At 41.1% G+C, this 13,180-nt stretch overlaps 2 protein-coding genes across 3 annotated transcripts; both read left to right on the forward strand.

Moving 5' to 3' along the window:
• The first annotated feature begins 1,799 nt into the window (after window positions 1–1,799).
• On the forward strand, window positions 1,800–7,738 carry samsn1a (SAM domain, SH3 domain and nuclear localisation signals 1a). 2 transcript variants are annotated; one of them, XM_083984729.1, is made up of 8 exons: window positions 1,800–1,943; window positions 2,952–3,032; window positions 3,561–3,689; window positions 4,328–4,448; window positions 4,566–4,723; window positions 4,852–5,067; window positions 5,450–5,597; window positions 7,038–7,738. In XM_083984729.1, the coding sequence occupies exons 1-8, from the start codon at window positions 1,887–1,889 to the stop codon at window positions 7,190–7,192; spliced, it is 1,065 nt and encodes a 354-aa protein (XP_083840855.1). In that variant the 5' UTR covers window positions 1,800–1,886; the 3' UTR covers window positions 7,193–7,738. The 2 variants fall into 2 exon arrangements, with proteins under 2 accessions (XP_083840855.1, XP_083840856.1); XM_083984730.1 differs by having other exon boundaries at window positions 4,572–4,723.
• Window positions 7,739–9,462: 1,724 nt separating this feature from the next.
• Window positions 9,463–12,599, forward strand: hspa13 (heat shock protein 70 family, member 13). Its single transcript, XM_083984907.1, has 5 exons — window positions 9,463–9,562; window positions 9,720–10,063; window positions 10,936–11,149; window positions 11,229–11,396; window positions 11,698–12,599. Exons 1-5 carry the CDS (start codon window positions 9,538–9,540, stop codon window positions 12,276–12,278), a joined length of 1,332 nt encoding a protein of 443 aa, XP_083841033.1. The 5' UTR covers window positions 9,463–9,537; the 3' UTR covers window positions 12,279–12,599.
• Window positions 12,600–13,180: the final 581 nt, after the last annotated feature.

Genomic DNA, 13,180 nt, shown 5'->3' on the forward strand with positions numbered 1-13,180 from the left:
CATAGTGTCATTGGTTCTTTGAGGTGAAATGTCATTTCATCTGACATGAAGCCTGTTCAGAGCAGAGCCAGAGATGGTGTTAACGACTTATTCATTCAACCACTGTGGTGGTGTGGTTACTTCACCATAAAGATATTAACCTTTCTCTGGTGTTCGAGTCACCAGTGACCCGTTTTCAGGTTTTAAATGCATACAATAAATTTGTTTATAGCATCAAGGCTTTTTGACTTTGTCAGGAACCTAAATTAAAACAAAACAAAACATTTTTTTCCCCACAAAATTCTAAAATGCTCTGGTTAAAATTATGACATTTGTGGTGTTAGGGTCAATTTTGACCCAGTTATAACGATAAGAACAATAATGAGAGTTCAAACTGAAATCATAAGTGCAAAACCAACCTTTTCATGGATAAGGAAGCCTAACAATGTAACCAAGAGATGAGAAACAAATGAGATGATAAATAATTGTTTTAGTGTATTTTACAGCTGATTTAAAACACGTGTCAAAACTGACCCAAACACCATAGATGGCAGTAGAAAGCTAACACAAGACGAAGGTTAAAAGAAAGAAAACAAACATGGTAGAATGGTCTGGAGTATCTCCTTAGAAAATTTTCCCCAGTAAAATATTTCAACAGAGATGAGGTGACTCTTTCCAATGGTGGGTGTCACATTTTCAATTCTTCAGATGAACAACTGCCTCTCGGCAGAGTCAGGAGCCTCTGAAGTAATAGATTAGAAGCCTTAATCTGGATTGACAGGAGTTTACGCTGATTGCAAGCAGTGGGATTAGGCAATGGTTTTGTCTGCAGAATTCCCTTTTCTACAAGTGACCCGTTCAAACGCCCCACAATGTAAACACAGTGGCAAATCCCCACATGGCAACATCACCACAACCCCGGCTGGCTGGCGGCCGTAGTGTAGGATCCTGTGGAAAGTCAAACCAAACCACACTGTGGAGATTCACTGGGGAGGCCATGTTTGTTAGAAACTGACAGGTTTATGATCTCCAACCGTTAATATTGACAACAAAAATCAATTATGCGTTTGGCATCGTAGTGTTTCTATGACATGAAATAAACCCGAGTGACTTCCATTGTGGAGAGGAGAGATAAACCGGAAAGTGTTTCGACACAATGAAGTTACCTCTTTGACTGTTCCTCTGTCATACATCACCACTTCCCCAAAAGCTCTCTGCGACTGCCAGCATGAAGAAATGAATGCATAAGAATAGTTACTCCAGCATCATTTACCATAACCATGTTCCTCTTTGCTATTTTAGGGAACTTTTCAGGGATACTGGGGTTAGATTTCATCTGAGTAGAAAAGGAGAATTTTATATTTTTCTCCATGTTCTCTCCTATATTTTATTTAAGAAACAATTAGGTAAGAATAGTTGTGTTGTCACTGCAGGGATGTGGATGAAATCTTGGTACATTATGAGTCACTCCAGTGGTTTCATGATTGTGTTATGTTCAGTGACATTATTTAACTCTGATCTTAACCAACCACAGAAACTCAAGACAACAGCAACCGTGACAGGACGGAGCTCGTCCTCACCAATACATCTTATAAAACAAATACAGACGCTTATAAAAACCTCAACACAGTCTTTCCTGGAAGTGGTTCTAGATGTTTTCGTTGAGCGGGCTACAAAATGCACACTCAAGCATTTGTGTTTTTCCCTTTTCAAAAGCGATATTGCAAACGAGACACACAATGTCAATTGCCTCACATCCTGTCTGTCGTGAGGAAGTGGTTCAGTCAGCCCGTCAGTCGGGCAAAGCTTCTTGCTGTTAGTTAACACTTCACTGTCAGGAGAGACGGAGCAAAGGAACGAGAGGAGCAAATTCTGAGATTTGAGAAAACCTTAAAAACAGCAGGAAAATGTTACACAGGGCAGCGTCCAATGTGTCAGACAAAGCGAAGAGCAGCAAACCAAAGGTGGGTGAGAATCTGAGAGTTTGAGTCAGTGATATGACATTTTGTAGGAAGTAGAGATGTTTAAATGTTGCCTTTTACATTGTGTCTTCAAAAATGATGAATGTCTACAATAAGGAAGAGAGACAGATCATTGTTCTGACTGCAAATATGTCTTAACTGTTGCTGGCATTACTGTATAACATAATTTGTTGGATGAAAGGACAAATCATACTCTATAAATTACTGAAAAACCAGTCAAAGACTAGTCTTGCTAAAAATGTGTGCATGAAAATGTATTTTCTAAATTCATCTACACATTTTAAAAGAGACAGTTATGACAAAAAATTAACACTGTGATATTTGCTGAAAAATGTGAGCCTGTCTGTCAAAAGCAGTCGACGCTGCATTAATTCATTCCGCTGAGGTCTGTCTAGGAGTTCATATTTAACCAGGATTTCCAGGGATTATTCATTTATATAATTATTTTTTGTGCTCTGCTGTGGAGATGATGGGGGTTTGGGGGAGATTATAGTGACTTTTAGCTTTATGAAAAATCGGGTGGGGCAGGGAAAAAAAAAAGGAGAAACAATTAAAACAGAGTCAAAGTGTAGCAGCATTGGGTTGCTAACCTCAGTGATGTGAGGACGCTGTTGTTTTATTCATGTATTTATTCATATATTTTTCAACCTGACAAGTTTTCAGTGCACTTGCATAGAGGCTGTTGTGAAACTAAGACCTGACCTTTTCATGCTTTTATAATAAAACACTTTGAATAGACAGTTTTCTCTATATGCGTGAGTGTGCATGGGTGTGTATTGACACTGTGGTTGTTTTGCATTAACTACTTTTATAGCTTTGGCTTTCCTTAGAAAGACCTACTGTATATAGAGTATGTAAATAGCTGAATACATTACTTCTATGAGCCTTCCAGATGACTGCACAATCTGACTGGATGTAATTCTGCACAAACTAAAACAGTTGTCTTCATGACTCATCCTTTGTCTTTGTTTTCTGAATCTCCCCCCACAGCGCTCCACCAGCTTTGGCAGGTTTGAGGGTCTCAGACATCAGTCGCCACAGGCCAAGCCAGAGGAGAACGGAACAACAACGGTATGTAGATTTGTTTTGTTTTCATTTTATTTCACATGCATAATGACAAGAGATGCTGGTACAGTGAAAACAGCCTCTGGGGTTGATAGACATACATAGATAGACATACTGTAGCATAACCTAACAAGTGGACATGTAAAGTTATTGTTTGCGACACTGGCATATTGTGTGCTGCAGATATGCTGATGTACATATATTTTGCAGCCTTATCCCTAGTGCAAGGAAATTTACATAAATAGGACATGGTTCATCTTGGGAAAAACCCTTTTGCGGCACAGGAAGTGATACATTTTACTTTACAGTATGTTTATGGAGCAGAAGTACCCCAAAAGATGAAGGAGGTTGGAAAAACACGAGTAGACATGATCTAAATTTTACTATCATTTGCAAATGTGATATAGGCCTACTGTATGTACATGTATTAATTTCTCATACATAAACTTACATACATACACTTATGCTTGGATGTAAATATACAAACTTTTCTATGGATGTTTCATATGTACTAAAACAACTTTCGGCACACAGCTCACGGAGGAATGCGAAAGCTCAGACCCGCACAAATCAGCTGGACTCGGGAAGAAGATGAAGGCGATTTCACTGACGATGCGCAGAAAAATGGGCAAAAAACACGCCAAGTCTTTCTCAGAGGAAGCAGTGAGTCAATGGAAACCAGACACACTCACATACAAAAGCTTTATTATTTAATCAGGCTGCAGACAGACGCCACCGATTAAACGTCACTTGTGTGCATAGATAAGTAATTAAAGGGTAGAGATCTCGACTTCGTGTAAACACATCAAACATTTGTGCGCACAAGTGATGAAAAACCCCCTCCACCTGTCTGACACAGTAAAAGTCCGGCCTCTCTGACAGTCAAACCTGCACTTGTTTTTCTCAGGAGTCTTATCTCTTTCATCTCATACAAACCCACATCCTTGACTGTGACACTCTCTTAAATGACGCTCTGACCTACAGTACACCAGAAACTGTCCTCTTGCAGTTTTTTTTTTTGTGTGTGTGAATGTGTGTTACTGTGAGACTGACGCAGAGATAAGACAAAACTTTTGAGAAGCTTGTAACATTTCGCCACCCACACCTTCACCTGAAGCTCTCTGCTCTATTTCCTTTGTTGTCTTTTTCTTTCATGTAGACTTACTCAATACAGCTACAGCGGTTTGAATAGCCTATATCCAGATTGCATCCACAATTGATAGATTGATTGATGATTGTAAAGTCTGTCTGTGTTACATAACACATCTCTCAGTTAAAACTGTGAATCTTTGTCCTTCCAGGGTGATGAGACAGACAAAGACCCAGAGGCAGAGACGGAGAGCAGCGCCCCAGCTGAGAAAAACTCTGCAAAGACAAGCTGCAACTCATTAGAAAGTCTCTACAGCGGCCAGAGCTCCTCTAGTAAGTATCTACACGTGCTGCAAAGCCACAGAGTTAATCCTGCTGTATTGATTATGACAGTAATCTTATAATGTAATCAACATGTATAATCATATTTGCGTTGTGTTGTGTCTGCGGGCTCAGGTGGTGTGACCAGTGAGTCCAATGGCTCTAACCAGAAAGACAGCGTGAGGCTGGAGGAGGACGGTTCCTACCAGGGACAGTTCTGCGGCAACGCTCGCGTCCACACAGACTTTGTCCCCAGCCCGTACGACACAGATTCTCTCAAACTCAAGGTAACGCAAAAAATCCTGCTTGTGTGCAGTGCTGAGATTGTGTTGTCGGTTTGACAGAAAAGCATTCAGGTTTCGGGGGGTGAACGAATATGCATATCAACCATATCCTGTTGTCGATTCTTTCCAAGGTGGGCGACATCATCAACATCATCAGTAAGCCTCCGATGGGCATCTGGACCGGCATGCTGAACGGCAAAGTGGGGAACTTCAAATTCATCTATGTAGATGTTTTGGAGGAGAAAGAGGAAGAAAAAGAAGAAGCTCCTAAAATTAGACAACAGAAACTCTGCAAAAGACCCCGACCCAAAACCTTGCTGGAGCTTTTGGAGCGGCTAAACCTTGAGGTGAGGGTGGAAAGCTGTTCATCGGCTGGGATCGATCAATGTTTTTGTCTGGTCACAACTTAGTCAAACAGTTACAGTAACAGGAGAGCAGTTAAAAGCAGCTTCCCCATAATGACACTAGGGAACTCTTCTGGTGTTGAAAAACCTTATCAAGGAAAGTGAGACAAAAGCTAATGTGTAACTGCTGTTTTCAGTGGCTAAAAAATTACCACTACTACTACTGCCCACTGAAATATTACCACACCTCTACAACTCAACCTCACTGTCAAAATGATGTGAAATACCTGCTGTTCAAAACCAAACATGATCTGAAACCCGACGTTGGGTTTTGATTTAGGTATATTATTGATGGTAGTGAAAACAGCGCTGTTGGTTTTTGCAGGAGTATGCCTCTGCGTTGCTGCTGAATGGCTACCAGACGGTGGAGGACCTGCTGCACCTGCAGGAGAAACACCTGATAGAGCTGAACGTCAAAGACCCCGAGCACCGACGCAAGCTCCTCGCCGCTGCTGAGTGCCGCTACACAGAAGGTTAGCAACGCAACAAAGCACAAGTTTAAGGGTTTTAGCCATTAATGTTATGGTTTCACTCATTGCAAGTTATGAAGAAGTGACATAGTCCATTCATAAATGCTTATTAAAGTGTCAGTAAGAGTTGATGTCACTGTTCTGAACACTGTCCTGTCATCGACCAATTAATAGTCCATTAAAATTGAATTAAATTTGATTTAACAATTTGTAAAATAATTCAGTTTTTCAGGTTCTTATTTAGTGTTTAACAAAATCACTTACACGGGCTTTCTGGGTCGTGCTAATTAGTGTTGTAATGAGACACTTAGACACACACCTCTGTATGCAAACACACATGCCTCACAATGTGTCCATCAGCCAATCAGAGATGAGCAGGAATCCAATCTTTGATTTCACTTTCAGCTAATGACGTCCCACAATTTCCACATTTTACTAAATAAGTAGACCCTAACTTTGAGAAATATGAACAGACACATTCCTGGCTCTTGATAGCCAATTACCAATATTAAAATATGAATATTAATTATTATTATTTCTAACCCATTACTGTTATACGATAAAAACTAAAGTCTTTTGTTGCCCTAAAATATAAAATGCCAGTTGGAAGCCGAGACATTAGTGCCACACTGAATAGAAATGCATCCTGCGCACCGTGAGAGGCTTATCAGTGATTTCCTGTTACTCAGATAGAAAGTGCTTAACAGGGCAGAAGTTGTTCCTGTAATCTGAGGCCTTATCACCGAGCCCTGTATGAATGAAAACGAGAATACCGTACCTGCTTTCCAGCATGAGGAAGGAACAACATTTCGCTCGCTTCTTTTATTCAGTTCATGTTTTATTGAGTGTAACTTTTAAATATATGCACACAAGCTGAGTTAAAGGTCATTGTAATTTTTTGTGTGTGTGTGTGTTTGGGTGACAGTTTGAGTAAACAGATGGCAGCGGCTGCAGCGAGACCCTGCCAAGCTTGTTGACTCACATGAGAAGCCAGTAATTTAATCAAGCTGAACTCCATTAGTGTAGTGCTTTGGCAACCTGGACACAGGGATTAGTAGCTTCTGTCAGTGAGGTAGAAATATTAAAGAATGGTACGGAGCGGAAAATAAAAGTCAAAAAGGACGTTTGGGGTGTTTTGTGCTGCTTTTTGCTATAGGTCACACCTCTAGAAGTTATTTTAGTATTTGGGTCAACACAATGGATTCACCTTAAGTTTAGCAACAACAGCCTTATCATTAAAGACAATGTAGCTACATTACTATTAATAGAATTGCAGCAAATCTAATTAAACATCTAAAACCATCAACCTGTCACATCTAAATTTGGATTAATTTCCAGTGACTCAGTTTGCACAGATTTTTATCATCTTTCGTGTGGTCGGAAACAGAAACTTGTAATATTATCATGTCATTTGATCTAATTCCATTCGGTCTGTGGTTGCAGGTGATGATGTCAGGGATGCGGAGGAGCACAAATCCTCCCACAGTCTACAGGAAGAAGACAGCGACTGTCCCAGAGACTCGGGCTGCTTCATCCCATCTGAATGTTCAGACAGCAAAGAGGACGCAGAGCAGCTCACAGACGCCGTGGATTCATAATCTGTTCATTTGTTAGATGGATACTGAGACATTTGGGATTCAAAGTTGGGTATCTTTTGCTCACTGATGGCTTTCAACAATTCCTGTCTTGTATTTTTTTTTTTTTTTAAATGTCATGTTTAATATTTGTTTCTCCAACGAGCTAACCACAAGCTTTTTGATGATACATATACAGTATAAGGAAGAACAAACAACTGCAGTTCTAAATGTCATCTTATCCATTATCAGATTATCAAGATAATAATAATAATCAACTTGTACGTGTTGAGTTCTGGAGTTTTTTTTTTTTATGTCGTTGATGAAGTGACATTTCATTGATTTGATGTCACTTGTATTTATTACGTTCTAAATCATTCAATGTTATTGCTTATAATGCCTTTATTTATCAAAACCATGTCATTTTATCCTTTTTCATCACATCCAATCTCAATTCAACATCCAGTGTCATCTTTTTTTTGGTCCTATGAATTAAGTGACATTGTTGAAGGTAAGGGGTGTTTTTGAAAAATAGTGTCTGGGTTTGGACAATGCGTATTTGCCTATAATGCTGTAGGGTGAAGTCAGGTAAAATGGGCCACTTTTTGGTAAACGATTAATAAGACCATCAAAAACGCTATGCATGAAATCCATTGATATTTTTAAAAATCGACATAGGTCTCTTAAATGTTTCTGTGTGAAAAAAAAATTAAAAAGTATAATTATTTTGGAATTATGAGAGTTAAAGTATCGGGATATTCCCTCTCGAGGTACGATGAAGATTCAGGTAAAATGGGCCAGCCGTTCAGTTAAATTGGGCCATGAGAGAACAACACAGTAATTTTAGCAGAAATCATTTAAATTTTAATAATTAATTGACACTACTACTAAACTACAACACTAAACTTAACATTAACAGTGAATACATAAGAGGTTGAAGACATTTTTTAATCTTAAAATGCATTTTAAAATTACATGATCATGTTGTTGCTATGCTCTTTGTTAACTGACTATGTTATAGGCTCTTTTACTGTGTGTGTATGTGTGTGTGTGGCATTATAGATGCCATTTTTTCCCCCACAGTGCTAATGGCACCATGAGTGGCACTGACCAACCTTGGATATATATCTAACTTTGAACATGTTTTGCACCCTCAATTTCTGTGTAACTTCAGTGTAAGACTGTGTTTTGTATGTGGCCCATTTTAGCTGAAATGCATGGCTCAATTTACCATGATGCATTAAGGTAAATTGGGCCACCCACAAAAAATGCATTTAAATTAAAAATAAGTAAGCTTAGCAAGAATTTTGCATTCTATCCAATGGGGGGAATCACAATGTGTATTATAAATCACATTTTTTATTGTAGATCTGTTTTTTTAGGGAGTTATCAACCTTATCAGTTTCAAGTGAAATTTGTTTGCCAGGCCACTTTTCGCACACTTCTCCTCAGCAGGCTGGATATAAAGCATTGTCCCACCCACAACAGCAACCAGAGACCACTCAAATCAATTGTTTTTTGTCAAGTACAGTTGTAGCAACAATTTGAAATCATTTACAGCCATTGCCTGTTAAAACTTAAAAAGCTAGGAGGCTCAAACCTTAACTGGCTCATTTTACCTGATGGCCCAATTTACCTGAAGTCACCCTACAGAAAAAAAATATGTATGTTATTTTCTGAATATGTTTGTGTGTGTGTGTGCATGGGAGAGTGTGTGTGTGTGTGTGTGTGTGTGTGTGTGTGTGTGTGTGTGTGTGTGTGTGTGTGTGTGTGTGTGTGTGTGTTTGAGCCTGTGTGTGAAAGTCAGTATTAATCTGTTTTCACAACTTTTTGTAAATAAAATTAAATAAATACAATTAAATATGAGTTGTTGTCAGTTGTAAGTTATTTAATTTCCTGTGTCTGAAATATTATTATTATTATTTTATGGAATAAAATGTTAAATTGCCTCTTTACTTCAATAATATTATTTAATTCACCATTTTATTTATTTCAAATTCATTTATTTTCTGTTTTGAGTTCTGTTTTTTTTTTTTAAACGTTAGCTGTTTTGGCTTTACCTGATTGGCTGAGAACACAGACACGTCACGAAACGTTTGTTTTCGTTGCCTGCCGCTAGCGTTCATGGGAACTGTAGTACAAAGCTAAATTCTGCTGCGCCATCGGTGGCGTCGACGGTCTGTGACGTAAACTACGTTACCCAGCGTGCACTGGGAGTCATGCAGTGTTGACGTGTATGATTTTACTGGTAGTCTAAAAAAAATTACTGTTTCGCATCATCCAGTCCAGCTGCCAAAGCCGGGACATCATTTTTACCGCAACGTGAACATTTTAAGCGATATATTGTGATTTTTTGAGTCGGAGGGACAATGTCCGGAGAAATTTCAATGATTGGTAAGTAAAAAAAAAAGAAAAAAAAGACATGTTTCCCTCCTCCTGTAATGTTAATTAACCGGTCAGTGGATGCTAACACGTCAAAGCTAACCGGTTTCCTCCACCTGTTAAGTTAATGATAATAATAATAATAACACGCGTATTGTTACCATTACAGGCTCCGTGATCCTGGCCCTGTTCCTGGCCGGGTATCTGGGCCAACAGTACCTCCCTCCCCCCAAGCCCCGGGTGATCGGCCTGGACCTGGGCACCACTTTCTGCTCCGTGGGCGTCTTCCACCCGGGCAGCGGCGAGGTGGAGGTGATAGCGGACGAAGAGGGCAGGAAGAGCATCCCCAGCGCCGTGTCCTTCACCGCCGACGCCGCCGTGCTGGCCGGACACGAAGCCGTGGACCTCGCCGACACCAACCCGCAAAACACCATCTACGACGCGAAGAGGTTCATCGGGAAGGTGTTTGAGCCGGAGGTGCTGGAGCAGGAGAGCGCTCGGTACCCGTTCAAGGTGGGTCAAGCTGGTGAAAACGTGTTTACAACTCGCTTTAGGAGCTCCTATTTTGTACACAATTGCCCTTTATTTGCTCCTTGAATTGAAATCTCTATCACTGTATAGATAGATAGATAGATAGATAGATAGATAGATAGATAGATAGATAGATAGATAGATAACCCCCTCAATTAGTGTACAGGGAAGGAAATGACGTTGCACTGGTTCAGACGAATAAAGCTGACCTAAAAACAACCAGAATAAATAGGTAGATATAAAATATACACTGTGAAAAGCAAAGGAAAACTCTGAGGCACTCTCTTGAGTAAATAAAATACCTTTAATTAATCTGGCATTGTCACAACTTGCTTTAGGAGCTCCCTTTTTGTACATTTTGTTCCTTGTATTGAAATCTCTAACACTGTATAGATAGATAGGCTAGATAGATAGATAACCCCCTCAATTAGTGTACAGGGAAGGAAATGACATTGCACTGGTCCAGACGAATAAAGCTGACCTAAAAACAACCAGAATAAATAGATGAATATAAAATATGCACCGTGAAAAGCAAAGAAAAACTCCAAGGCACTCTCTTGAGTAAATAAAATCCCTTTAATTAATCTGGCATTGTCACAATGACATGTTTAAAATGACTACGACACATTTCAGCATCAAGCCTTCATCAGGGAGTCAAACAGATAATTCAGAAACACCTACTGGATCCCTCTCCAAGGAGCACCTCTAGTTTTGAGAAAGGATTCCACAAAGCGCTCCTTGTTTTGAACATAAAATATGCATTATAGAAATACTGAAAAAATAAGTAAAGTGCTAACTGCGTAATAAAAACATAGGTTAAAATAATTGGTAACATTTTCCTCCCTCTCCTTCAGGTGGTCAACAACAATGGAAGTGCAGAGTTTGTGATCTCCACCAACCAAACCTTCACCGTGAGCCCGGAGTTCATCGGCTCCAGGCTGCTGCTGAAGATGAGGAAGATGGCGGAGAAGCAGCTGGGCGTCCCCGTACAGAAAGCCGTCATCTCCGTTCCTGCAGAGTTCGACGAGAGGCAGAGGAACTACACCGTCAGGGCCGCCAACCTCGCTGGTCAGTTCTCTATAAATCTGAAGATGACGTTTGTTTGAAGATGATTGAGTTTCTAAACATTCATGTTACTGTCTTGCAGGCTTGGAGATCCTACGTGTGATCAATGAGCCCACGGCTGCGGCCATGGCCTACGGTCTGCACAAGGTGGACGTCTTCAACGTGCTGGTGGTCGACCTCGGGGGAGGGACCCTGGATGTGTCTCTGCTCAACAAACAGGGAGGCATGTTCCTCACCAGAGCCATGGCAGGTGGGTGCTGCTGCTGCTCTGCCTCAGTAACATGAGATAAGAGGTGATATGACCCCAAAAGCTTTTGCTTTTGTTGTGCAGCAAAAGCCTAAAAGCATTGTTCTTTTATTCTGTGATCTCTTCTCCCTGATCTGAACTGGATTCAACAGCTGAGAGAAATAGCAGGTGTCTAATATCTGTTCAGAGAAAAACCTGATGTAATTTCAGTGTTTGTAATCTGAAACGTCACAAAGCAGCTTTGGTCTAAAGCCGGAGTGAGAGCGGAGCGCTGTTGTTAAATGGATGCTTTGTGTTTTGGCAGGAAACAACAAGCTGGGAGGACAAGACTTCAGCCAGAGGCTGCTGCAGTTCACCACGGAGCGGGTCCGACAGCAGTTTGGCGTCCCACCCACCCTCAAAGAGGACGTCCATCGTCTCCGACAGGCCGTGGAAGCAGCCAAGATCAACCTCACCGTCCAACCCAGCGCCACCATCAAGGTGCCGCTCCACCTCCACACGCACGACAGCTCAGAGTCGGCCGGCGCCTCCGCCACCGCTCCGGTTCTCTTCCAGGCTGCGATCACTCGTGAGCTGTTTGAGGAGCTCAACGAGGATCTGTTCCAGAAGATCCTGGCTCCGGTGGAGACGGTGTTGGCCGAGGGCCACCTGGGGAAGGAGGACGTGGACGAGATCGTCCTGGTCGGAGGCTCCACCAGGATACCGCGGATCAGGAGGCTGATCAGCGAATACTTTGGGAAGGAGCCCAACACGTCGGTGGACCCCGACCTGGCCGTGGTCACAGGCGTGGCCATACAGGCCGGTATCATGGGCGGCTCGTGGCCTCTGCAAGTGAGCGCCATCGAAATCCCCAACAGACACCTGCGCAAGACGAACTTCAGCTAATCTTGATTAGGTTTATTTATTACGACGCCGCAGAAACTTGTCACTCATTGTGGACTATGTCGTGCTTCTCTAAAGTGCTCAAGTGCTAATGAGAGAAAAATGCACAACAGAAATTACCGTCACCAGGAATGGAGACGTACAAGACATTCAGGTTTTCAAATCCTCTTGTGCGTCTTTGTTTAAGAAAGATGGCACTATTAGAAAAAAAAGAAAAAAGTACAGACGTGTATTTCATTTCTCTTTAACGTGGAATGGCTGATAACATCAGCAGAAGTCAATACTTCTCTTATAATCCTCAAAGTCACGGCTGCTGTTGTGCAAACTTTCATCAGAAACAACAGTGAGATTCTCATGAAACGTGAATGAGAAGCATCTGTTGTGTATCTACTAACACACACACACACACACACACACACACACACACACACACACACACACACACACACACACACACACACACACACACACATTCAGCTTCACTGACGATGCTTACTACTACTTATGGTAGATACAGCAACGGTGTTCAGTTCAGGGAACAACCACTTGTTAAAAGGACTCAAAGACTAAGCCAGTATGTCTTCAGATATTTATTTATTTATTGACATTTAACTGTTCGGCTGCGTGTGTAGATGAGTGAATGAGTGTTTTTAGAAGTCGTTTCTCATTAAGGCTGACATACAGTGTGCGTGTGCCTTTCTTCTTCTTCTTTTTTTTTTGAAAGCTGCTAAATAGTTGGAGATGAAGTGAACCGCTGTGGTTCAGACAGACCTTCATCCAGGTCTCTGAGATAATTTAACGTCCACTGTTGAGAGAAACTAACCGGGACACAGAGACACTTCAGTAACGCACAATTCATGTAAAACAAATTCACCGCAATATATAGACTACTCATACAGAAGGTG

This window comes from Trachurus trachurus, assembly GCF_905171665.1.
Source record: "Trachurus trachurus genome assembly, chromosome: 13".
Classification (NCBI taxonomy): Eukaryota; Metazoa; Chordata; class Actinopteri; order Carangiformes; family Carangidae; genus Trachurus; species Trachurus trachurus.

What these genes read in the sequence shown, in the direction of transcription:
- samsn1a (XM_083984729.1), top strand. Translation starts at nt 1,887, where the DNA reads ATGTTACACAGGGCAGCGTCCAATGTGTCAGACAAAGCGAAGAGCAGC. An exon ending in CAGATTCTCTCAAACTCAAG is followed by an intron (nt 4,724 to 4,851) that starts GTAACGCAAAAA and finishes ATTCTTTCCAAG; the next exon opens with GTGGGCGACATCATCAACAT. An exon ending in TGGAGCGGCTAAACCTTGAG is followed by an intron (nt 5,068 to 5,449) that starts GTGAGGGTGGAA and finishes TGGTTTTTGCAG; the next exon opens with GAGTATGCCTCTGCGTTGCT.
- hspa13 (XM_083984907.1), top strand. Translation starts at nt 9,538, where the DNA reads ATGTCCGGAGAAATTTCAATGATTG. An exon ending in GCGCTCGGTACCCGTTCAAG is followed by an intron (nt 10,064 to 10,935) that starts GTGGGTCAAGCT and finishes CCTCTCCTTCAG; the next exon opens with GTGGTCAACAACAATGGAAG. An exon ending in CAGGGCCGCCAACCTCGCTG is followed by an intron (nt 11,150 to 11,228) that starts GTCAGTTCTCTA and finishes ACTGTCTTGCAG; the next exon opens with GCTTGGAGATCCTACGTGTG.